Source organism: Bombus pyrosoma, linkage group LG16, assembly GCF_014825855.1.
Source record: "Bombus pyrosoma isolate SC7728 linkage group LG16, ASM1482585v1, whole genome shotgun sequence".
NCBI lineage: Eukaryota > Metazoa > Arthropoda > Insecta > Hymenoptera > Apidae > Bombus > Bombus pyrosoma.
In genome coordinates, this window is record NC_057785.1 from 1036772 (window position 1) to 1062402 (window position 25631).

The 25631-nt window shown below is 44.0% G+C and overlaps 1 protein-coding gene across 28 annotated transcripts in view; it reads right to left on the reverse strand.

Annotated features, from left to right (window-relative positions):
• Positions 1 to 25631, reverse strand: part of LOC122576224 — a 176201-nt gene that overhangs the window by 129863 nt on the left and 20707 nt on the right. For all 28 annotated transcript variants that reach the window (XM_043746171.1, XM_043746182.1, XM_043746181.1 and 25 more), the window contains exon 2: positions 18701 to 23607. In XM_043746171.1, coding sequence (XP_043602106.1) covers positions 18701 to 23573 — 4873 coding nt within the window. In that variant the 5' untranslated portion in view covers positions 23574 to 23607. The remainder of the gene's footprint in view (positions 1 to 18700; positions 23608 to 25631) is intronic.

A 25631-nucleotide genomic window follows, 5' to 3' on the forward strand; every position in this document is an offset into this window, starting at 1 on the left:
TGTTGTCTTACATCATCAATTTATTATTATTTTGCCATTATATGCTTTGAATAATAAAAATACTCCCGTGGTGTCCTGAGCGAGACACGTGATTTCAGCGTGGCAATCAGTGTTAACTGTATAAAAAGAGAGAAAAACAAACGTAATTTGTTTGCAGAGGATACGACCGCTCGATTAAAATTCAACGTTGTTTCTCTTCCGTTCGGCAAGGGACGATCATAAATGGCACGCCACAGAGGTACGTGGGTTTGAACCAACCGCCGCTTCTTTATCGCTGACAGCGGAAGAAGAAAGCTTGGCTAAGAGAGGGAAATCCTCTTTTGCACACTCGGCATCGGAGCAAACGAAAGTTGCAGACTTCTAAACACGTACTCGACGCCCGGATACAGCCAGGAAACGAGGCGAAAGAAGGAAACACAGGAGGAAAGAAAAACCTAAGCCGAATCTAAGCGTTTTCGCGGCATCGATCCCTTCGCCCCTCCCCGAACGCGCTTATTCCTTTGGGCTACGACCTGCTCGTTTACTTTTCTAGTTTCTGCTTCTCCTCGCCAACTCCGTCCCTGGGACTAGAACGTTACGATTACAATTTTCCTCTCGTTCCTCGCGATTAAACTCTTCGTCGCGCAAAGTGAGAGAAACGCGAGCAAAATGTCGAATACGACAGCGTAGATCGGACTCGTTTTTTAAATACGTTGATCCAGAGAACATTTGGAAAATAGAAACGCAACTACGGCAATTGATCTACCCGCGTCTACGCAGTAGAATGAAAGAAACTTGAGCAAGGCGTTCGACGTAGCGTTATAAATCGCAGCTGCAAAACCATCGGGACGAAACATTTGGAGAATGATATTTCACGATTTCGCGGATTATCTTGCAAATCTGTAGTTGCAAAATCCTCTTCTAAGTTTCATCGAAGCATCGAAGAGCCGAGGTGAACCATGGAGCAACGAAAACAGTGTTTTTCCCGCTAATCGATATAAAATCAATAATTGGTCTGGAAGGGGCTCGCAGGCAGGTTGCAGAAGCCCGTGCGTGGGGCAGGGCAAACGCAATTTACGCTGCGAGATCGAAATTCGCTTGGGCCGCCGCAATTGGGTCACCGATTCGTTCGCCACAGATCGAGTTAATTTTAAGACGTCTCGTTACTTCCATCGAAAACAACGTCGAGAGCTTTGTATTTCGTTTGGACGAAGCAAAACTGTTGCTTGAACGTGAAAAACGCGAAGAAACAGGAGGAAAGTCGAAGAAACGACGTCCGTGGGAATTTGTCGCTTTAACGCGGTCCCATGGAGGCGGTGGTCGAAACGACCAATCGATAGCGCATAGAGAGGAACCTCGAAAGCGCCACACACGCCGGAAACGACAAAGGATTCGCCCTGGTAATTAGGTCACGTAAAGGCCGATTCCAGACGATCGTAAAACATAACCTGTCGCGACCTCCGCAATCCCGAGATTCTGATCGAAACGCGTGCAGAGAAATTGGGCCACGGCGGAGCCGCGGATCTACTTCGATTCGTCGTTTCGTACGCCTGCGATGATAATTGCTGTGAAAGGACAAAGGACACAGTGATACGTTCGTCGTTGGAGAAATTGGAATGGACTGTGAGTGTCAGGTTTCGCGTGTATTTAACGCTGTAACCCTGGCTCTTAGTTGTTTCCCACCCAATCGTATTTTTCTGTGGTTCAACACGTCGAATGCCACGCCAGTTTCACGAGGTTTAGCCGTGGCGTCACGGTGAATTTTTTATTGTGCGATGCATATAACGTTGAAATATTACCTACAGGAGATATTTCACGGTATATAGTCATCATTGATGAATTTATCTCACTGAGGTCACCGGTGACCCATATGGCGCTGCAGGGCAGTTCCGCTCGATTCACTTATTTCTTCCGATCACCAATTATCTCGCATTGTTTCTTCGCGTTGCTAAATATTTGTTCTATGTCGTTATGTCAGGGACCTACCATAAACCATAATCCATCCGTCGACTTCGCACTCGTTTTTACTTGCAAACTTTCTACCATTGTGGAATAAAATTCGGAATTTTATTTTATATAATCGTTATAGTAACTAAATAAGTTTCGATCGGCAGACAAGCTTTGCCGCTTTGAGAAAATTTCCTACAAATAAATCAAAATTATTGGATTTGTCAATAGGTGGCACTGACAAAATCCGCAATCACTTAGTTGCCAACCCAATACAAACCATTCTCGACTGTGAGAAACTTTCTTGCCCATAGAAAGAGTATGACATCGAGTCTCGAATGATTGAAAGCACAGGCAGTAAAGTTGATTATACCAAGGGCTCGCTATCTACATAGCGAATTAATTCTGGAATAGTATAGACAGAATAGAAAAAGAAAGAGAATAGCTGTAAACTGAAAAACAAGAACGGAAGAGATAAAATCCTTTCTTTCTCTTCGTCTCGTTATAGGCTACATGGAACTGGAACGCGCGTAACGACCAACACCTGCGTCGATCGCACAGCCCTAAATCGTGTTGAATTTTCAACCAGTCATAGGTCGAAGAATCGTCAATTCCTTATTTTTTATTTCGCTCTTCTTAACACTGTATCGACCGATAGCCTACTAATCGGCTTTTTATCGCCGACGCTTACCGACCAATAGCCTATTAATCGGCTTCTTGTCGCCGACGATCATTCTCATTGTTTGAGTAATTTGTTACTTGCTCAGTTGCGTCAGTTGCGTTGCTTTGTAAGCTGCGACGCTTTTATACCAATTTGAAAAACTTACCGTTTGCGATGAACGAAAAGAATGGTATTAAAGAGTCTAAACCGAAACAAAGCCGAGCTGCCGGTCGGACGTGCGTATGCTGTTGAACCGCTAGCGGTCGGTAAAGTGTTAAAAACAATTTCTGTTTTAGGGAAAACAATTTTTCCTACTCCTTTCAAAAATAAAAATTGCACGAAAATACGATGCAAGGCAGGTTCCCGTTGGTCGAACGGGGTTGCGTTTCGATCGTTGGCTCCTGCCACGTCACGGTCCAAGTTCGCGCGCGTTAAGTGGGTCAGCAGGATGCAGGCGCAACGTATACTACGAATGGCCGTTTACCTAGTAAACGCAAAGTGCATCCCTTCGTTCCGCTCGTTGTCGTAAAGTAACTACCATCGCTGTATATTTTCGACGAGAGAATGGGTGGCGCGTGCACGTCCTATCCCACGTAAAATAAAGTAACGACGAAAGAAAAGCGTCGTGACGAAAGTAGCGATTCACCGGATGCGCAGGCGGAGGCGATTAAAAAACCAAATCATCTGGTTGGCAGGCGATTTGCCGCGAAGCGAACCGACCATCTTTCCGACGATTATCTCGCGAAACGAGGTTTAGGAGACCTACTCTCTCGGCGTTCTACCTCCATTTTCTCGGAACAAGCGAATAAGCGATCGAGCGAGAATGGAAAGTTGGAATGGAAAAGGGAATTCGCTTGTTCGCGATGGGGTAATTCGGCGAACGTAAACAAACGCTCGAATGCGCTCGTTTAAAGCGCTCCCCTCGCGCGTTCCAACGTTTACGCGGCTTAAACTGTCGCAGCAAATTTCCAAGCGACGATTTTAATACAAACCGAGCATTGTCGCGTTCCCTGCGAGCCAGGAAAATTAACGAAACGAAGCGGGAAACGCCTGGTTGGTGAACCGAGGGCGCAGGTGGACAGAGAAAGACGCAGAGATGAAACAGTTTTGCGCAATAATGGCTCGATCGAACTTTTTTTTCAAACGCGATTGCTCCAGAGGTGGCATACTTTTACCGATCAACTACGGCTACGTGAAACGCGTTATCGACCGAGACCGTGTCGATCGCCATTATTGGGTCAAAACTAGTCGTATGAATTAGATCGTCGCTTCCTTACCGTCCAACGATACGCAATGCCTCCAGACGAAAATACGCATGCCGACTTGAGAACGTGAGATTTCGCGGCAGACGATCAAGCATTCGCCGAATGATTCGGCGAGGGCAGCAGTTCGAGCGCACGAATCGAGCGGTGGATCCGCGTCACACTTGTTCCTCTTCGATCTCAAGGGACAGGCTCTGCGAGATCGTGGCGGAAACACGCCTCGTGGCAACGTACTCCTCGAATACCCAAGTGTCTGACTCGCTTGGCCAGCATCGTCCGAGTTTTCTTCGATTTGCTTCCCCTTGGTACTGACGCCTGACCACGGTCAACGTTGGTCTGACGATCGATTTGACCGACGATCGATGAGCAATGGAAGCCCAACAATGCACGATAACGATCTTACGCGAGGCAACGATGCGACGTAACTGTTCTCGGCAGGAGCAGCGCTGCCACAGGGAGGGACAGACAGATTGGAGGCTGCCGCCGCCGACGCTGCTGCTGCTGCTGCTGCTACTAGCGGAGGTGCTACTGATAGTAGCAGTGGTGGTATCGTAACCACTGCCGACAGCGGAAGCACGCGCGGGGTGTGTACACACCCGGGACACGACCGAGAGGAGGACTCGATAGAATACTGTCGAGGAAGAGAAGAGCGGAAAAGAGAAAGAAAGCAGGCGAGAGGGAAAGAGAGAGAAGCAACGAAGAGGGAGAGGAAATTGGAGGAAAGGAGAACGGGTTGCGGGGAATTGAGGTGCAAAGAAGGAGGATCGGGGGTGTGCAACCTGCGCGCAAGCGTGGAGGAACAGCCACAGGGTGTAGCCGCTCTCTGCCTGTCAACCTGCCTGCCTGAGATGCACGTTCCCCACAGCTGAGAAACTCAGATACTTTGTCGTTTGGTCGGTAATCGGCCTTTCAACAACGCGTCCCTTATCGTTGTCCGACCCAACATTTCCCTTAGCATTTCCTCCTCTATGGCTAACGCGTATCTGCTACGTAGGTGGCAACCGACCGGCGTACGATTCCTCCACGAAAGATGAGATTCCTCGGAAGATGTGGAACAAAGTTTCTGCGATCGACGCTTCGTCTTTGGCAAAGACGATGTTGACAATCTGATTGATAGACGCGTACTAACATCAAGTTTCTACTAATATTTAGAGAAAAATGGTTCAAGATAGCAGAAGATGCAGCAACATCTGACGTTCAAATCGTACGCTGAAGATCTTAAAACGTTCGATCTTTTCCTCGGCTGGAACTTACACCAGATCGAGAACGTATTAGGTCGTCCGAAAAGTGTCTTTCCTTTACAGACACGTCTTTTACAACGATGCATCTTTATACGAACATGAAACCTAATCTGTCGAACGTTGTGATCTTTGTTTTGATAGAACAAAATGGATCATACGTAATTCGATAAATATAAAATAATATAAAACGGAAAATGTAGTGCATCCATTATTTCCTTATAAAACGAAAGAAACTTTTCGGACCACCTAATACAAGTTTGTATCTTAGAGTGAATTTTAACGCGTTCAAAAATGGGCGGTAACAGCCTTCAAAAAATATTCCGAAAAAGTCAACATTCCAAATTAAGATTATCATCAACTTTTCCATAAATAATTTGTTTACGTTACAATTATATACTAAATAATATATCACAAAACATGAGATGTACTGCCATGTCCGAACTAAGGGATACGAAAGATCAAGGTAAGATAAGCTAACTAACGTTGTTTTGCGTTGGATGAAAGATCGCGCCAGTTGGCTGAACTTTGGTCGACGAACAGACATACGACCTATTTTCTTCCTATTATTTACTTCGAAATGGTCTCTGCGGAAATATAAAGCGAACAGTCGCTTGAACGCGTAAAAGAAAAATGCTACAGACTGTGCAGCCAAGAGTGAAAGAACCATCTATATATACAGAGTGTCTCATTTTAATCGATCCACGCAAACGTCTCCGAGCTAAAGATTATTCGAAGATAAAACTCACTCGGTTTCTTGAGGGTTGCGTCGTGCTCCTTCCGACGTTCCAAAACGACCTTTCTTTTCTTCCAAATGGAATCGTACATTTTCTCGTACGGTCGATTCCACGAAATTAACATTGCAATATCTTTTTAAACGTTTTAAGCATTTTCAGGTACAAGTAGCGCGATTCTTTTTTCGTTGAGAATAAAAAACTACATCGAACGGTATATCGGGTTGGCAACTAAGTGATTGCGGACTTTGTCGTTACGTGGTATTGACAAAGTCCGCAATCACTTAGTTGCCAACCCGATATAACAAAGCCACATAGTTCCGTTCGAAGAAACAGAGATCATCGGCCGATGTATAGTTTAGAAAATATTGCCTTGGGTCGACTAAAATTAGACACCCCGTATACTATAGCAGAGAAAATTTATCGCACATCTTTCAAATAGCACGCTCCGTCGCGTGCTTTATCCGGTTGTGAAATTTCAGCAAGCGTTTGTAAGTAGCATCAGAGGACACCTGCGAGTTCGTTTGAACGATCAACGTCGCGTCTAACTCGTCATCGACTATCTCGTTCGGGAAGAACGCGCTGGAAACGAAAAAACATATTTCTCGTCTTTTAAACAAAACCAATTTTGAAGCTCGCTATGCTGTTAATCAATTGCACATCAAAGCTATCTTTATGTTTTTGGTTTTCAGGAGCAGAATTCAATTTTTCTCATCTTCTGGAACATTTAAGAGATATTAACACTTTACCGACCGATAGTCGGTTAATCGGTTTTTGTTGCCGACGCTTACCGACCGATAGTGTATTAATCAGATTTTTGTCGCCGACGCTTACCGAGCGATAGCCTATTAATCGGCTTTTTGTAGCAGATAATCTTACTCATTATTTAAGCAGTAATTTGTTATTTAGTACTAAGGTATCTTGCTCAGTTGCGTCAGTTGCGTTGCTTTATAAGCTGCTACAGTTTTATACCAATTTAAAAAACTTACTGTTCGCGATGAACGAAAAGAATTGTATTGGAGAGTCTAAACCGAAACAGAGCCGGCGCCAAAGAGAATGTGCGCCTGAGCTGCCGGTCGGACGTGCGTATGCTGTTGAACCGCTAGCGGTCGGTAAAGTGTTAATGGCAATCTATCAAATTATTTCCTTTCTTAACTATTTCACATTGAAATATTTTTGTTAAGTCACTGTTATTCTTGCTGTTGGTATATTTGTACATATTACGCGCATTCTGTAGATTTGATAGAAAATGTATGAATATCTCTAATCGAATTAAAATGCATTAATTTCCAAAAATTCACATTGATACAGCAACAATAAACGTAGCTTAGAAAACAATACACGTGAAACGTGTGCACATGTCCCGAGATGACGCAGCCTTTACCGTCATAGGATTAACCTTTACGCGGCGATATTCGACTACGGTGAAACACTGGCGTGTTCCAGTTCACAGAAACATTTCATTTTAATCCACCTGTCGTTCAAATGTATCTTTTTGCTCTCGAATGATCGAGAAGGACGTGTACGTAACGACAGAACAAGAGCGCAAAGGAAAAATCGAATAATTCCATTTCTGTTGGGTCTTTGACTTTGGTATTAACTCAGCGATGAAAATCGAGTATAGTGATACGACATGATTGAAAATAGGGACAAGTTGTGAAAGTATAATTCACTTGAACGTTGTACACAGCGATTAATTTTCAACAACTGCAGAAAACAAACGACACGACTACTTCTACATTTACGAGAATAGGATAATATGAATACGCTTAATCGTAAAACAAATACACAAAAGGAAATCGTGTAATATGAAATTGCTTCGAAATATACTATTGGGTTGGCAACTAAGTGATTGCGGATTTTATCATTAGGTGGTATCGACAAAATCCGCAATCACTTAGTTGCCAGTATATTATGGTCTGTAATACGCTAAACTTAGAAAGTATAATTTGCACGTTTTACACGTTCTGCCATGGGGGTCACCGGTGACCGGCGACGCAGCAAATATTAAAAGTACATAGCACGATTGTTTGAGAAAAGGATAATCGTAATAATTGTCTACAACGCCGTGGGGGTCACCGGTGACCGGCACTCGATCTGGCTATAGCGCCGTGAGGGCCACCGGTGACCGGCGACGCAGCAAATATTAAAATTACATAGCACGGTTGTTTGAAAAAAGGACAATCGTAATAATTGTTTATAACGCCGTGGGCGTCACCGGTGATCGGCACTCGATTTGGCTATAGCGCTGTGAGGGCTACCGGTGACCGGCGACGCAGCAAATATTAAAAGTACATAGCACGATTGTTTGAAAAAAGGACAATCGTAATAATTGTTTATAACGCCGTGGGGGTCACCGGTGACCGGCACCCGATTTGGCTATAGCGCTGTGAGGGCCACCGGTGACCGGCGACGCAGCAAATATTAAAAGTACATAGCACGATTGTTTGAAAAAAGGACAATCGTAATAATTGTCTACAATAATTGTCTCACCACGAAAAATGCTTCAAGCATAATTTTATAACTCATTTTATTTGCTGCAAATAATATTTCGACATAATATGCATCGCATAATGAAAATTTCACGTCGGCGCCTTGGGCTAACCATGGAAAATTCGTCTGCCAGTCAATGTGTTAATAAGTATATTGCACGGATATCTACGTGTTTATGAGAAAGAGAAATAGTCGAAATGCAGCTCGAGATACCTACAATTCTAACGAGGCGTCATTCTATTAGACCTAAAGTATCGTAGAAACACGATCATGAAAAGCATAGATGAACCTGACGAAGACAACTTTCTCGTTTCGAATGGTCATAAGACGTCGAAACGAATGTACAAATTGCAAAAATTCGCGCGTTATCTTCTAAAGGAAAGTCGATATTTATTCAGTGGAAATTGAATGAATTTTGTAAGTTATTGGATTGGCAACTAAGTGATTGCAGATTTTGTCATTAACACTTAATGATACAACTGGGGAAATTGGAAAACTTCATTTCTAAAAGTTTTTAGCAACAAGAGGTGGACTGCAGCACGATACGCCTACAACTTCAAATACATCTTCAAGCACTTGATTTTCTTCTCCTCATTCTGGATTTTTAATTTTTCCCACTCCGTTTCATACTCTGATATCCAATCTGTGGCTTTTTGTGTTGCATCAAATTGTTTTAAGCTAAAGTTTGCTTCTTCTTTTTCATAATTCCACATTTTTCCTTAATAAGTTATCAAGTGGTTTCAGAAGTTTGCAGGCATCTTCTATAAATTTATAATAAAAATTCATTTTCCCCAGTAATTGTCTTACATTTTTTTTCGTCCTTTGGGCTTTCAAATTCGCGTATTGCTCTCAGGTTATCTCTTCCTGATCGCACACCGTCTTTTTCCACGATGTGACCAAAATATTTTACTGAACTTTTTGCCAAATTTCCACCTAATGACAAAATCCGCAATCACTTAATTGCCAACGCAATAATTTCCAAAATAATTGCTTTCGTATAAAGAAGAAAAAAAGGAATTTAATTTATCGTAGATTTCGCCTATAGCAAATACTAGAATTATTATTAAAGTTATCGCGATGTTTCGATAAAACTGGACTCGATACAAAAAACCTAACAATCGCCGTTTCCAATTGTTAGTTTGCCATTCGTTTTCACTTCTACCTCGACAGCGTTCACATACTCTGTTTCTACTGGGATCGATCAAAGTGTGCGGATACTCGCGAGCTTTCGCGTAATGACGAGAATCGTCATCCAAGGGACGAGGCATTTTGCGTCCGTTATCTCGTCACTGTAAACCGAGAGAATGCTCCGACCTTGTTGCATCAGGTCCTCCGAATCGGTTATCGAAAATCGATGCTGTTCTCGCGGCAGAGCTTTGTCGCGGCCAATTCCAGCGTTCCGTGGACAAATAACATAATCACCAGGGAAATTGTTCGAGAATATAGAGACAAAGAGAGGAAGAATAGAAAAGAAACCGGGCGTTCCACGAACATGGAAAACTAAAAGCCAGAGAGAGAAACGTAATGTAAAAGAGCGACAACGAGAAGAAGAGTTGCTTCTTACCTTCTCTGCCAAATTTACGCTTCTTTTTTCCAAGACTGGTGCCGGCTGAGGAGCTCTTGCCGGAGCTCTTGTCCTTGCTCTTCCAGCGCATCAACATGTTTCGTAAACGCTTCAGCGTCTCGAAGATAGATCGTTGCGCGTCATTCGAAAATACCGCGCGCGCGCATGCGCGCGCGTTCACGATAGTCGGCTGGAATTGGATCGCGCTATCGTCGATCGACTGGCGCGATCCTGCACCGATTTCCGCGTTTCCACGCCATCTTCTCGTTTCCTCGTCCCGTGCATCACAAACGCCAACGCGTATTATCGTCGTTCGTTTATCTCGAACCGACCCCGCTCGAGCTTGCGTTTCTCTTATCGCTCGATCTTCTTTCCCGAATTTAGCGAACGGTTGGGAAAAACAATTGCGAACGAGCTTTCGCGTGGAAGGTTAGATCGTTGGAGAATTACGAGAATTGGCAGTGCCGGTGAAGACTCGGCCGCCTCTCACGCCGCCATTTTTCGCACGCGAATTCCATCGCTCGCCGTGGGTGGGTGGCGTACTCGGAGCACGCTACGAACCGAACCGGATCACTGGGTCAAAGGAACCGGCCGGCCCTGCCAACGCTGCCAGTCCCGTTCGAGATATTCGATGAATGAAATTAATCGCGACAGATCGAATGCAAATTACCTACGTCCGCGCTACATCGCAGAGAGAATTCTCAGCCGAGGTAAATTTATCTCGAGCGTGAAACAACACTGGATAGGGGCTGTGCGAGCCAACACTTGAATTACACGCGCGTTATCGCAAAACCGATGAACATTCCACTTTTCACGGATTATCTTGATAAGCGAGGACGTGGCGAATTCTTACGCACGTGAAAGCTTAAGTGGAAAATAGCCATTCGGAGATTATAGAATTACTTGAAAGAAGAAGGAGAAGAGAAGCAGCGAGAAGAAGACGATGAGCAGGAAAAAGACGAGGAAAATGATCAAGTGTATCCTGCTCATGATCCCGTCGGTCTTCCAAATCGATAGGTCCACCTCGTATTTTAAGCAATATGGAGCTGCACTTCTAGTGCTATCGACCGTTTTCTTGCGAACGAAGAAACCAGCACCACGCGTTGTTGCGATTCTTCCCTGTACACGTACGCAACTAACAACGCCTATACACCAGGCAGTTAACTTGCAAGATACGTGTGGTACAATTGCCTTGACACATGTAGCGCAACGAGCAACCTCAGGCACCAACTTGATTACACGGTGAAGGTCGTGACCGAGGAAGAACCAACAGCTATATATACATGTATATGTATACAAGCATATGCACACGCGTTCACCGACTGCTACTACGTGCAGCTTCTTATCATCGAGTAACGCGAGTAACGTGACTGCGTGTTGGAGACGTTGGAGAGCCAAAGCGAAAGATTCGCACACTCGCCAGCAACCATCTACCGAGAAACGAATAACTTGACGACGTCGAAGAAGAAGTCACTAAACCTAAGGATCGTGGAATTGTTGGAGGAACGATGGTCGCGAAACGAATTTCGAGGAAATTAAGAGAAAGAACGATAGCACCGGTCGGCAGAAGGGAGAACCTCGCGTCAACTAGCAGCGACTAAACCGTCGTGTCACCGGCACGCCACCGCCACCCTCGAGGTTGCTGATTCCTCCAACGATCGCGGCCAGCATCGCTGCGCGCTCCTCCTTTGCTTCACACGCGTCTTCGAAGGTCGCGATCGATCGTACCTCTGTCTATGAGATTTGCAGCTCGGAAACCGGCGAATAAGACACAGCCACCGGCATCGATACCGGCGACGTCGCACACCCACCACCACCACCACCACCACCACGAGGACCACCACCACAATCGTGACGGGCTACGCGCCGTTCCACAAGGTGCGTCAACGCCGGCAGCAGCGGCACCACCGTCGAAAACGCGGCCAACGTCGTCGCCGGGATCTGCCCGAGTCCCGGCACTGCACCCACCACTTACACACCCCTCGGCACCGCTCGCGTGTCCACGTTCGCCCCGCTCCGCCCTAAACCTCCCGCTTTGTCTCTCCTGCCATCTCTCCCCATCCTATCTTGCCGCACAGTGACGTCACGGGAATGGAGTCGGGGATCGATCCCGAACGCCCACCTCGACACCGCATCCTCCCGAACGCAGCTGCTCTACTCACCGGATGGAAAACATTCGACCGATATCGCGACCTCTGACGACCTTCTCTTCCTGCTGCTCTTCCTTCGTCACCTCACGAGGACCAGAGGATAGGACGATTGTAGGTTTCCTGACGCATCGCAGGATTCAGCGACCTACGTACCGATCCAACCGACTAACCTTCTTCTCGTTCTTTTCGACGATGCAGAGGCGAACAGAGTTCGCTAGAATTTGCATTCGGTTTGCACTTGGCTTCGCTGGCTGTTTCATTTCGCTTCGATTAGGGTGTTGTCGAAGATTCTCGCCAACGTGTGTTTTGGGGAAAAAGGGAGGTGGAATTAGGTGGTGGAAAGTGAGGAAAGTAGGTAAACTGCGTAGGTTTAGAAGATTTATGACCACGCAATTTACGTACTAAAATTAGTATGAGAATGGTGAAAGCGTGTCCCATGTATTTACTAACACGTAACGTGATCGAGATTAATTTTTATGTCTTCCGTAGCTAGTTACTATTACGTTACAATTTAATATGACACTGTGTCATAAACACGCAGCCAGTGCTACGCGAATACCACGTTATAATTGATTGTCCAAATTATTATGAATAATATTATTATGAAATATATATGGATTATTTCATTCGTCCAATTTACTACTATGCCATAGCCAAGAACATGTTCGTGTTCCCATAGCCAATTCAGCTGATCTATGGATGGGAGGAGGAGCGAACGCGGAACATTTCTTGTCCCTGTGTTATCTAACTAGTCATCTTCCAAGTACTTAACGAGTGCTTTAACACTAGAAATACCACACCAGTCAAATTGACTGGTTCTACAATTTTATTTTCAAATTTCTACTTTACATTATATTTTTTTCCGCAATTATCTTATAATTTTTGCAACGATAACTAAAAGAATAATATGATGAATTTTATTTTGTTTCTATGTATTCAAACTGAAAATAATTTTGTACCAAGGCTACTTATACCAATACCAGTGAAAATGACTGGTACTTGTCAAAGTGTAAAAGGGTGTTGCAATTTGTTTATCGAAGCCCAATGAACCAGTTCCCTCGTTTTCTACAACCTTCCACACGTTTTTCAAATTTTTACCGCGTATCATTCGATATGACGATATCAGTTATCAGGAAAATTCCGGATCAATCGCTGGATCGCTGGATGCTAACATTAGAAACACCACGCCAGCCAAAATGACTGGTTCTACAATTCTATAAACGTGTCGACCCTCGTTTAGGGATCATGGCCCCAGATGGATAATAATGCCAAAAATGTACTACATAACATGGAATTCCTTCCATAAGGAAGTAATAAATCAATAAATATAAGAATATTCTATTATTAGGTATTTTTTAAAGACCAGCCATTTTCACTGGTTTTGGTAAAAATAGCTTCGCGTTAACTATCGGTAGTTCTAATGTTACGCACAGATCGAGAACAAACGTGTAACTGTTATTACCAAATTCTGCTATATTTTCCACTCGTGACACGATTCAGAAAGGCATCACCGCCACTCTAACATCCGGATATCGACTATTCGAATTTGCATCCGAGCTGCCTGATTTGCATACATATTGAACGGCGTATCGACTAATCGAAAACTCAACAAACAATTTCGTTGTCCTTACTTTTCCTTCCAGACTCTGATCTCAAATGCGATCAACTAGATTGGGCGTCGCTCGACGAGTCCTGTTCCTTCGTCAACGAGAAAACGCGCGCACTCCGTTCTCATTCCCAACGTTTAACCGCAGCATTTCTGTTAACCGTTTTAGCGCCACGCAGCGCGAGCACGCTGTTCGCGTACTGTGGCCATGTTTCGTCACGATCGTCAATTCGCAACGCGCTCGTAGCTCGTCACGAGTCATATCAGCGATTCCTCTCGCAATTACTTCTTTTTCTTTCAAATAATCGTAAACCACCTGCATAAACGAAAAAAAAGAGTAGCGCGATCGCATCGATCGGCATTTCTCGCAAACAAATTTTAACGAAGCGCTATCGCGCTGCACGGATACTTGAAAAGCCCTGCCACTAAAACGCGTTAAACGTGCAAGCGAATTGCGGTAGAGTTCAGAGGCCCAGCGCCGCGTCTATAAATATAGATCATAAGCGGAAGCTTTGTTTTCACGTGGCCGAAACGTTTTACGATCGACGGCCGCGCTTCCGCCGCGAATCTTTGCCGAAACGATGAGACGAGAAACACGCATCACAATCTCGAAATATGGAACTCGAATTTTGCTCCTGTTAACACTTTACCGACCGACAACCGATTAATCGGCTTTTTGTTGGGACGCTTATCGACCGATAGCCTATTAATCGGCTTTTTGTCGCGACGCTTATCGACCGATAGCCTATTAACACGTTGACTGCCACGCTTGTTTTCAAAAAAATCTCCGTCAGGCCACGCGTGCTGCAGTACCAAGCGTTCTCTGTTCGGTACTCCCATCGATATTTTCATAATTCGAGTCGCTCATCTGGTGGTATTACCTCTCGTTTCCTTTGTTTCCATTCCTTCGCATTTGTTTCTCATTTCTCCACTTTCTACCAAATCAGTTTGAATCTTGGCCGAGCAACGAACGGTATAACTTAAAATCTCTGCCCTAATTCGTTGCAATGTCGAAAAGAAAAATTGAAAACTTATTTCTTAGTAAATCAGATAGCAGTGAAAAAGAAAGTTTTTACGAGGCTTATGATTGCGGAAGAAGCATTACACGCGCATGCAAACTATATTATGCAAATAAAAGACGTCGAATGGACCGAACAAAGCCACGAAAGAATTTGAAGAAAACAACAACTTATTGTCCAAATTGTCCCGACCAACCTCAGCTATGCATAGAATGCTTTAAAGTTTTACATGCTAAATAATTTTTTTAATAAACCATTTTCGTATTACTTTTATAACAAACCATTTTCGTATTACTTTTATAACAATTCAACAGTTTTATTATTATGGAATATCTTTTCAAATACCTACGACGATCCTTCGCAAGTAGTCAAATGAGCGACACCCGAATATGGGTTTCGTGGCCTGACCAGAAACTTTGCTGACACCTGAATACGGCTGTCGTGGCAGTCAACGTGTTAATCGGCTTTTTGTTATCGATAATCTTTCTCATTATATGAGAAGTAATTTGTTATTTAGTACTAAGGTACCTTGCTTAGTTGCGTCAGTTGCGTTGCTTTATAAGCTGCCAAGTTTTATACCAATTTGAAAAACTTACTGTTCGCGATGAACGAAAAGAATGGTATTGGAGAGTCTAAACCGAAATAGAGCCAGCGCCAGAGAGAATGTGCGCCTGAGCTGCCGGTTGGACGTGTGTATGCTATTGAACCGTAAAGTGTTAAGCATAAATTAATCGAAGAACCATGTTTAAATTAAACAATAACTTTGTCTGCCTGATTTAACCTCGATCTAATAAACAACGTTTCGTTTTGAACGTGATGGCATTGTTAACGACAACTCATGATTCTTCGATCAATTGATGAATAAATTCTACTTTAACGGGACGTTTCGAAGCTCCGAGTCCGCTTTCACGCGCCGTATTTCCTCTTATTGGAATTACGACGAAAGATTGGCGAACAAGGAGACTAAAAGGAGGGAAAGCCGAGGACGTAAAGCTAGCGGAAACAATAGATAATCGGCGAGAGACATTGGAATTGCGCGAACAAACGCGGTACACCTGGTTTCCCGGACGAATCGACGCGTCGGTTAAATTACTCGTCGTTAATTGCAAGCTTCGATTTAAGCTCCGTAATGAATTCGCGATACGACCGAGTCTATAGGCAATTAAAAGATTTCCATTTTTCGCGCGACAAAGTAGTTAGTCTGGAATCGCGTGGTCATGTGGTTGTAGTTACGAACGCACGGCTGCAAAGTTGTCGCGGTTTCGCCTCTGTACCGTTAAATCTCTGCAACAGCTCCGGAGATGCGGCTGTTATGGAATAGTTAGCAACCGGCAGACACGACTCTACAAGCTCCTAATAGTCCGCACACATCGATAGATGTAGAAAATGTAACACCCATAATACAATTTCATGTCTTTTGGAATATAATTAACCCTTAGAGTGCTATGGACGCATATATGCGTCTGGCGAAAGTCATCGGTGTGGACTAAGGACGCATATATGCGTTTGTCAATTTTTCCGAGCACCTGCGCAGAAGTAATACTATTACGTTTGTGTGAGATAAATATAAATGCATTTCAATGTTAATGCCGCGTTCAAAGAAACTCTTTTTTTTTATTTAATACTCTGCATTCACAATTTGTCCAATTTGGGCATTTGGTAGAATTGAAACTGTCTTTGAGAGAATATTAGTCTACGGACGAACTGTTGAAAAGCAATATTTTCCGCAAAATAAAGGCACGAGATCGATACATGGTATTAATACAAATGTTGCACTTTAACGATAATAATACAGTAAATGACGATCCTTTAGCAAAAATACGACTAGTAATCGCACAACTGAATTATTAACTTGTGCTATATTTACTAAATTTAGTTTTCTAGTTTATTGTTTTCTAGTTTACTACCCAAATTCTAGTTTATTGTAAATGTCAATGTTTATAATAAATAATTAATACTAAAAAATATATATATTTCTTGAATCATTTAATCTCGTGCAAAAGAATTACTATAACTTATTACGATTTGCGCTTTGAATAGTCAATCAACAGAGTTCAGTATAGCGAAAAAGTATTCAGTCCACAGCGATCGTCAGCGCTGGCAGCATACCGTCCGTACGGATGGCATAGGCTTCGAGTATTCAGCACTCTAAGGGTTAAAAGAGTAGAAATTTGGTGGAAAATTGTTGCATTCTACGCTTTCAAGTTTATTATGCGCGCATAAAAATCCGGTCAATATATTGGGTTGGCAACTAAGTGGTTGCGGATCTTGTCGTTATCATCTATCGACAAAATCCGCAATTACTTAGTTGCCAATCCATAAGTTATTTTTGTCTGAAATACGCGTAATCGAAACACTTTCGGCTTTTGCATCTCTTTCGCCCGGCCGATCGATACCGATCGTCGATACGTTGCTTATAGAAGAGTTTATTCGCCGATTCTCACGATATACAGCGCTGTGATACATTTTGCGTATCGCAGTTTGTCCGCCGCTGGCGATTTCATTTGAGACAAGAGACGACAAAACGTAACAACGAATTGTTTCGTTCGCACGAAAGCCACGGCGACGCTCGATTCGTTGTTTGTTCGGTTTTCTTTCTCTCGTGTTCAGGTTTGTCTGTTTGCGTCACTCTTTGCTATTCAAATAAAGCTATAGAGCTAGGAAACTAACTGGACGTAAAATATTTATGTAAAACGATTACGATATATATCGAATGAAATTAGAATAAAAGGAAAAACGTATTGGTCGACGTGCTACATTTTCGCAATGGAAATGTTTCGTGAAAGCAAAAATTGTAAATGACAGTGTAAAACACCGCTACGATAACAGGCCCGTGCATTACGTTCGGAGGTATCGCAGTATGAAAACTGGATTTACATGCAGATGGCCTGCCAATAACACGTGTTTCGAAAAACCAATTCATTTTTGCAGAATATTACGAACTACCTTCCGTTTCAAACATTTCAAGGTATACAAATTTCTACGTTCCGGCACTTGGAACTTTTTTTCAAAATTCACAATTCAAATTTCAAAATTCATAACCAATGTAACTTTTTTAAAAAAAACATTTTTTATTAGGAATAAAGATAACAGCAGGAAGGCTGCACAGATCATAGAGTTTTGACTGTGGCCAAGAAATTATCGCGCAAGCGATGAGAATAAAAGCTGAAAGCTCTATGAACAATTACAAAACCTTTGATGTATCTGGAAATCGTATTTGAAGAAACGGATGTGTGAGTATGTATAGGTGAGAATACGTGTACGCGAAACGGTAACACCACGGACTCGCAAGAGGCTTAAAGCGTAAGAGCGAGATTTGTCTGCCGCGAACGGGAACGTGCTTCTACGCGATGCTTCTCCCGGTTTGCCTTAAGAGGCTCATTGAAATGCACGGTCATACGCCGTGCCACGCGGTTTGCCCCTTGTCCGGATAAAAGCACAATGCGGCCGAAACGCGGTTGCTTTGACACGAAAACGTCGTAAAAAAGGAGAAAAGAAATGAACGCTAGGAAATTGACGATCAGACGAATAATCCGTCACATCCGCCTTTCGAAATTCTTCTTTCTTTCCTGGCCAACGTTAACACTTTACCGACCGATAGCCTACTAATCGGCTTTTTGTAGACAAAGCTTACCGACTGATAGCCTATTAATCGGCTTTTCGTAGCCGACGCTTACCGACCGATGGCCTATTAATCGGCTTTTTGTTGTCGACAATCTTTTTCATTGTATGAGAAGTAATTTGTTATTTAGTACTAAGGTACCTTGCTCAATTGCGTCAGTTGCGTTGCTTTGTAAGCTCCCACGCTTTTATACCAATTTGAAAATCTTACCGTTCGCGATGAACGAAAAGAATGATATTGGAGAGTCTAAACCGAAACAGAGCCGGCGCCAGGGAGAATCTGCGCCTAAGCTGCCGGTCGGACGTGCGTATGCTGTTGAAGCGCTAGCGGTCGGTAAAGTGTTGATAAGACAAAGAACGTAACCGTAATCCATTGGTTGGTGAAAGTGATTTAACGAAAAAAAAATCGACTAAAACGGCACTCACCATTTTGCTGAAGTACTCGTTGCGGACTAACAGCCCTCCTAGGGTCGTTCCCACTGTTCCAACGAACTTCGCCATAGGCGACACTCCGTGCGGGTCCTGGTCCAGTTGTAGATACGCTTCTCATGCCACTTGCAACATCTTTGGGCAAAGGCGGCAGAGGTCTGTCAGCGTCATATTCCGTACCATCCAGGCAATTCACATCCCTACGTTCCTGATGCAAGAACACGGAATCGGAATCGGAAACACTGTCTTCGCTCCTGTGTCTCCTAGTCGGTGGTTCCGGGGCAGTGCCATGTTTCGTTGGCCAGCTTCCACTAGCCAAATCCTGACCAATGGCCGACTGGTTGGAGAAACTGACCCTTTTCGCGCCACCGGCGGTTCCGTACTCCACAGACTCTCCGCCGATCAAGCTTCCCCTCTTAAAAATCGGCGGAGGAGCGACTGTCTTTCCATCGACGTCATTCGTCTCCTGATCGTAGATCGAAGAAACTTCGAGTTTCCTCGGAACCACTTGCCCCTCTCCTCTGTGAAAATGTGGAGAAGCACTTTTGCTTCTTTGCGCCTCTTGTCTAGCGGGCTCCAGAGGTTTGGATGGAACCAAATCGCGACGATCGCGAATGGCCTGTTGAGGTCTGACGATCAAAACAGGCTGATTCTGGCCCTTCTGACTCTGCATTAGAGGCGGTTTTCCTATAGGATTCGATTTAGAGCATCGAAGATTACCAGCGGACCACGAAGCTGGGTTACCATGAGCAACAGGCACGGCAATACTCGTGGGACTTCGAATCGCAGTTTGTCTAGGTGTCGACGTTCTGACGGGATTCTTTTTGCAATAAGAGGATTCCTCCATCAGATTCTGCTCGTAAATACGTCGTTGTTGTTCCTCATCCAGCTTCTTGAGCTGCTGCCAGTACACAGCTTCCCTGACCTCGGGTAAATCAATTTTTCTAGCCATTTGTCTGGAGCTGGCGCTCACAGGAGACGCCAGCGACTTTCTGTGTGCTTCCAACGCCTTCTGCTGCCAGTAGAAAGCTTCTAAATGCTGTCTGGTCTTTTGTTTCGAAGGTGACAAAGGTCCGCTATTAATGCTCAATGTTCCCCGTTGTCCATACATTGGTTCGCAGATTTTCTGAACGTACATCGTTTCTGGCCGAGACTCTTGCTGCTGCGAAACACTTTGCTCTTCTACGCCAACTCTATTAGCGTTTCGTGCTAATTGAATTTCCACCTGACGAGACGCAACAGCATTTTGCGAATGATGAGTCTGCTCTCGATGATGATGATTTTCTTTGGACCCTGACTCGGTCAAATGGACAGACTTCTGCGTGTTTGGTTGAACTTCTTTCAGCGGACTCGTATGAACTTCGCTTGGCTGCTGTGGACTTGCTTGTGGAGAAGACGTGTGTGCTTGAACCCAAGCCACTCTGTCGTCACCGTCGTTCCTATTTATATTATCCGATCTATGGTTTATGTTTTCCGGCGAATGAATTCTTGAAGAGCTAACAACCGCGTTTCTTTGACTTTTGTATCCGTAAATGGGCTCTGGTCTCGGTATTTCTGTATTAAAGTTTCCATTGACCCCTGCAGTGTCTTTAGTCATAGTAGCATCCTTGTTTGGACTGGAATCTTGGTTACGTTGATCCACGGAATTAACGTTAACAAGTTTACGGGGTGTGTTCGTCATGTGAACAGGTGATTCTATAGCGCAGCGTCTGGAGTCGTTCGAAGGACGTGGTATTCTCGTCTCGCAAGTGGTTTCTCTTTTCGGAGAAGCTATCAGAATTTGCTCGTTGGGCTGAGCTCTCCTGGAAGCTGGTAGACGTTGTCGCGATCCAAAGGGAGAAATCGGTTTGCCTTGGCTTCCGCTAGGAGAAGTCGGACCACGATTCGATTCTTCGCGATTATTCGCTTCTCCAGCTTGCCTTTCATCCTCGCGCTTTTCATTCGCAAGATTTTCTCTCGGTGAAACAGATCTTTCTCCTCTCGAACGAGTTCTCTGAGACGGGGAAATTCTCTTGTCCAAAGAGTCTTCGATTGAACGGTCGAGTTGCTTAGCATTGGCCGAATTCTCTTGGCAAGGAGAAGGCGAGGCAGGAGTCTCGTCATAAATCCTCTCATCCATGCATCTAGTCGACGATCTGGAGGGCGATTTCTCATTTTCGTAGATCCCTTCTCGCCTAGAATCTTCCTCGTCGAACTCGCGTCCATTGGGAGACCCACTATTTCGAGGCGAATGTAAATAATATTCGCCGCTCTTCGAACTGGATGGCGAAAATTCGCTTTTCTGGCTGGAATTGGGTGTGCAACTCGAATCCCCGTAATCTCCAGATTTCTGACTGGACCCTGAGGAAAGGTACTTGGGGGATCTACCTACCAAAGGGGCTCTGTGATTCTGATTTACTATCGGCTGCCTAGTAATCTTCACCTGTGCAGACACAGACTTCAAAATCAGACCAGGAGGATTATCATTTTCGTACAATCCAGGTTCGTTCAGGTATTCCGGCGGCTTATCGTACGCGTTCTTTCCATATCTGGCTATTTGCTCTTGCCTTTCCTCTTGCTCCTCCAAATAGTTCTCGTAGTTGGCCAATTCGGTTCTTGAGTGAGGTATCGCGGGCAACGGTCGATCCATCGGATGAATGGCCCTCGGCCTAACTAGATACCTCTCACTAGGTGGAGCAGAGGTCCTTCCAGAAGCTGCGTGATTCCTCTGAAAGAAGCAAGGCGGTCTACTCGCATGATTCGGCTCCTGCAGACTGTGTTTTCGTTCCAGCTGACCGTATCGCTGGCCGTATCTCTGGCTAAATTCCTCGCGTTTCTGCCTCTGCTCGAATTTCCTGATGTCGGGCGAGATTCCCAGCTGCGCGTTCCGCTCGTTCCACCTTTCGTCCGGCGCGATAGAGCTTAGACTGGAATCAGTCGTGTAAGATCTCGGAGCTCCGCTTCGATTGCGTAACAGACCTTCGTTATCCTCGTCTCTCGCTAGGTGATCCGGGGTGCTCGTTATGGGTCCTTGATCCGGAAAGAGCTCGCGCTTAATTTCGTCCAGCCTCTCCTCGATGATCGACCCGTTCAGGCTGTTGTCCAACTTTACGTTCCTCTTTATATCTTCGTTCAGATTCATCGTGTCAGGAGACCTGGTATAGTTCCCGTTTTGCTGGTAACGAGCAAAGTGTCTGTCATCGGGCCTCTTTCTCTCTTTAGACTCCTTCTTCTTGTAGTCTTTTCGAGAATCCTTCGGAGAGAAGAAACCAGGTAGCAGACGACGAAGGCCCAGTTTCTTCTTTTGTTTCTCCTCTTTCTTCGTGCGAGAGGAAGTGCCCGCCTCCATCGTGAACTCTCTTATCAGATTCGCGTAGCCGTCTGTTTTACAACTCTCTCTAACTAACGCAAAATCGACGCTGTCTGTGTTCGTGGAACTCGAAATTTTCTCGCTTTCGATCCTCGGTTGTTCTGTGAAACTCTTGGCTGTCTCGTTCCTAGGATTCCAGAATTCCTTCGACAATAAATACACGGACTCGTTCCACAGATTAGAAGCTTCCAACTCTATCTCTTTTCGCCGATCAACTTCCACATTGTCAGAGTCATCCTCGATTCTCTCGTTCTCCTTTTCTCTGATGTCCTCGTCCAAAGACTTGATCCTGTCCTCGAGACAGGAATCCGAGTCGACCGTGCTGAGCGTGCTGTCAGCGAGAATTTCCTCGCAAGTTCTGTTGCCAGAAAGATCGATCGATCGTTCAAACTCGGGCCTGCGTTTTCTCTGGTCGAAGAGCGGCGCCTGAGGATCGTAGTCCTCGCTCTCCCTGGAGGAAACACTGCCCAACTCCTCCACGTAAGAGGACTTGGACGATTCCGAGGAGTGACGATCCAATTGGTTCTTCAGGAACTCCCCGGACCACCTCTTCTCCACTTCCAGCACCTTCTCGCTGTAGATAGGCCTCTTCGTCGAGTCTGACTCTTCTTCTACAGTGGAAACAGATTCGCGATTCACGTCCAGCAAACCGTACTCCTCGATCTTCAACCTCTTGTCGAGATTATGCTTCTGCAGAAATTCCTCGTCGAACGTGATTTTACTGGCCAACTTCTCGCTAGGCTCCGCGTCGGATAACTTGAGAGCCCGGTTTTCTCGCGATTCTAGTAGTTTCTTTTTATATTTCCGAGCAGTGTTCGCGTCGATTTTCGTGTTCAGGTTCTGTTGCAATACTTCGATGTTTGTTTGGCTCTTCTCTAACCGATTTTTCGCGTCGATTTCTTCTATCTCGTTGTCCTTATCTTCCTTCGTATCTTTATCCCGTTCTTCTTTCTCTTCGATTTTCCCGCTAAGCTCGTTCTTCCTTTTATTTTCCGATCTGTTCCGATCTGCAACAAGTTCGTCTTTCGGCCAATCTTTTCTCGAAATCTTCGTCGGTGTAAGATTTTTCAGTGAAATCGCTATGCTGCCTATAGATGGACTCTTGCTTAATTTAACAGGCTTAATTTTCTTTTCTATAATCGTCGATTCCGTGTTTTCTTTTGACGGAGCATTATTACAGATATCGGTACTGTTAGGTGTAAGAATATCTTCGGGAAGAGAAGCACGAAATTTACTAGAATCCGCCGATTCGTTGGTTTTTGATCGCGTGAACGCTGGCTTACCAGGCTCGGATTTTATCGAAAGTTTCCTTTTCAACGAAGTTTCATTCTTCGTTAAAAGAACCTCGCGAGAACCAGCAGATTCTAACACGATCTTTTCTACTGTAACTTTGTCTATCGACAGAACTTTCTCTTGCTCCTCTTGATCTTCGCTCTTGGCAGTTTGGTGCGTGGAATCGCGATCGGTTCGCGCGTCCGTGTTCCAGGGATTTTCATCGACGATTTCCTCCGCCGCCTCCATCCTCCTGTACCCAGGAAGCGCAGCTTGCCACCGCCTAGAATTGAAATCAAGCGTTCGTCGAATCTTTCTGTGTATTAGCTAAATTTCGCTGAAACGTTCAGATTACAACAGAAATAGTTCTAACGCGCCATAGTTTCTTACTAGCTGTTTATATATAACAAACAGAAATAAGTCGCACAAGCATCACCATATAACATTTAAATATTTTTAACTATATTAAAAAATGATTTATAAAGTTTATAATCTAATAAGTTAATAATAGAGTAAATAAAATTAATTAACTAATTATTATAATATATATGTCGGAGATGAAAGGACACCGGAGCCTTTCCTTTGGAATTTTGGGAAAATCCTCTAATACTTTAGCCTAGATTCTATCATAGCGTTAATTAAGCAATTGTTGTCATTCAATCCGATTGTATTTGTTCGAGATTCGTGATAGTGGGATTGGTGGTCGAGGTGACACAACTGGTCGCCGAACGTAGCCACGGTCACGGGGTGGACGTTTTGCCTGACGGAGGTGTGGAGTGGTTGTATGGTTCTCCCTAGAAATGCCGGGAACGGGTCTAGCCACGTGTGATTTTGCCTCGGCGGTGCCAATATAATGGGACACACGTTGTATTAATGTCGAGATATGTATGATTTTCTGTGCTGGACTAGGTTAAATGGGCAGTAAGAATACTTGTATGGGAGTATCAGCGTGTGGAAATATGTGTGTGCGCGGCGTCTTGGAAACAGATGGATGTAAACTGTTCAGTCGTTAGAAGCATCTGGAAGAGTCGGGTATAGAAGAACGTGCTGAGACGCGTGCAAATATGTATCGATAAATATAACAGAGATCGTCTATTAAATAAATGTATAACTATTTCAATATTAATTAAAAGTGTACATTTTGTGTTCCTATAACATTATTTCGGCTTCAAAGATCCAAAATTCTCAACAATTAACCCTTAGAGTGCTGAATACTCGGGGCCTATGCGATCGCTGTGGACTGAATACTTTTTCGCTAGACTGAACTCTGTTGATTGACTATTCAAAGCGCAAATCGTAATAAGTTATAGTAATTCTTTTGCACGAGATTAAATGATTCAAGAGCGTTATTTTTTAGTATTAATTATTTATTATAAACATTGAAATTTACAATAAACTAGAATTTGGGTAGTAAACTAGAAAACAATAAACTAGAAAACTAAATTTAGTAAATATAGCACAAGTTAATAATTCATTTGTGCGATTACTAGTCGTATTTTTGCTAAAGGATCGTCATTTACTGTATTATTATCGTTAAAGTGCAACATTTGTAATAATACCATGTATCGATCTCGTGCTATTATTTTGCGGAAAATATTGCTTTTCAACAGTTCGTCCGTAGACCAATATTCTCTCAAAGACAGTTTCAATTCTACCAAATGTCCAAATTGGACAAATTGTGAATGCAGAGTATTAAATAAAAAAAAAAAGAGTTTCTTTGAACGCGGCATTAACATTGAAATGCATTTATATTTATCTCACACAAACGTAATAGTATTACTTCTGCGTAGGTGCTCGGAAAAATTGACAAACGTATATATGCGTCCTTAGTCCACACCGATGACTTTCGCCAGACGCATATATGCGTCCATAGCACTCTAAGGGTTAATAATCAAACTCCAGGCAGAAACTGCCTAGCAACGGCGATTGGAACTTTCTCGATGCTTCGAACCAGTATATAACAAACGAACGCCATCGTAAAGAGAGGAAAATTTTCATCGGTCTATTATTCGTGCGATCGCCTTGGAAAGTTACATATCGCGCAGTATATACCGAGCGTCCCAGCAAACGTATTTTGTGCTTCAAAGTATCCTACGTTTAGTAAAGAGTTATCCCGTTGACCGTGGATTTGTTATTGAACCCAAGAACATTGTCAATAGCATCTCGCGTGTCTAAACACCGCGGTTATTCGTCAAACTTTGTAAAAAGTCATATTTATACCTGTAAATATAATCTCTGTTGTACAAAACGATGGCTAATTCGAATGAAGAATTGTTACGCGCCCTTAATTCTAACGATAATCCGACA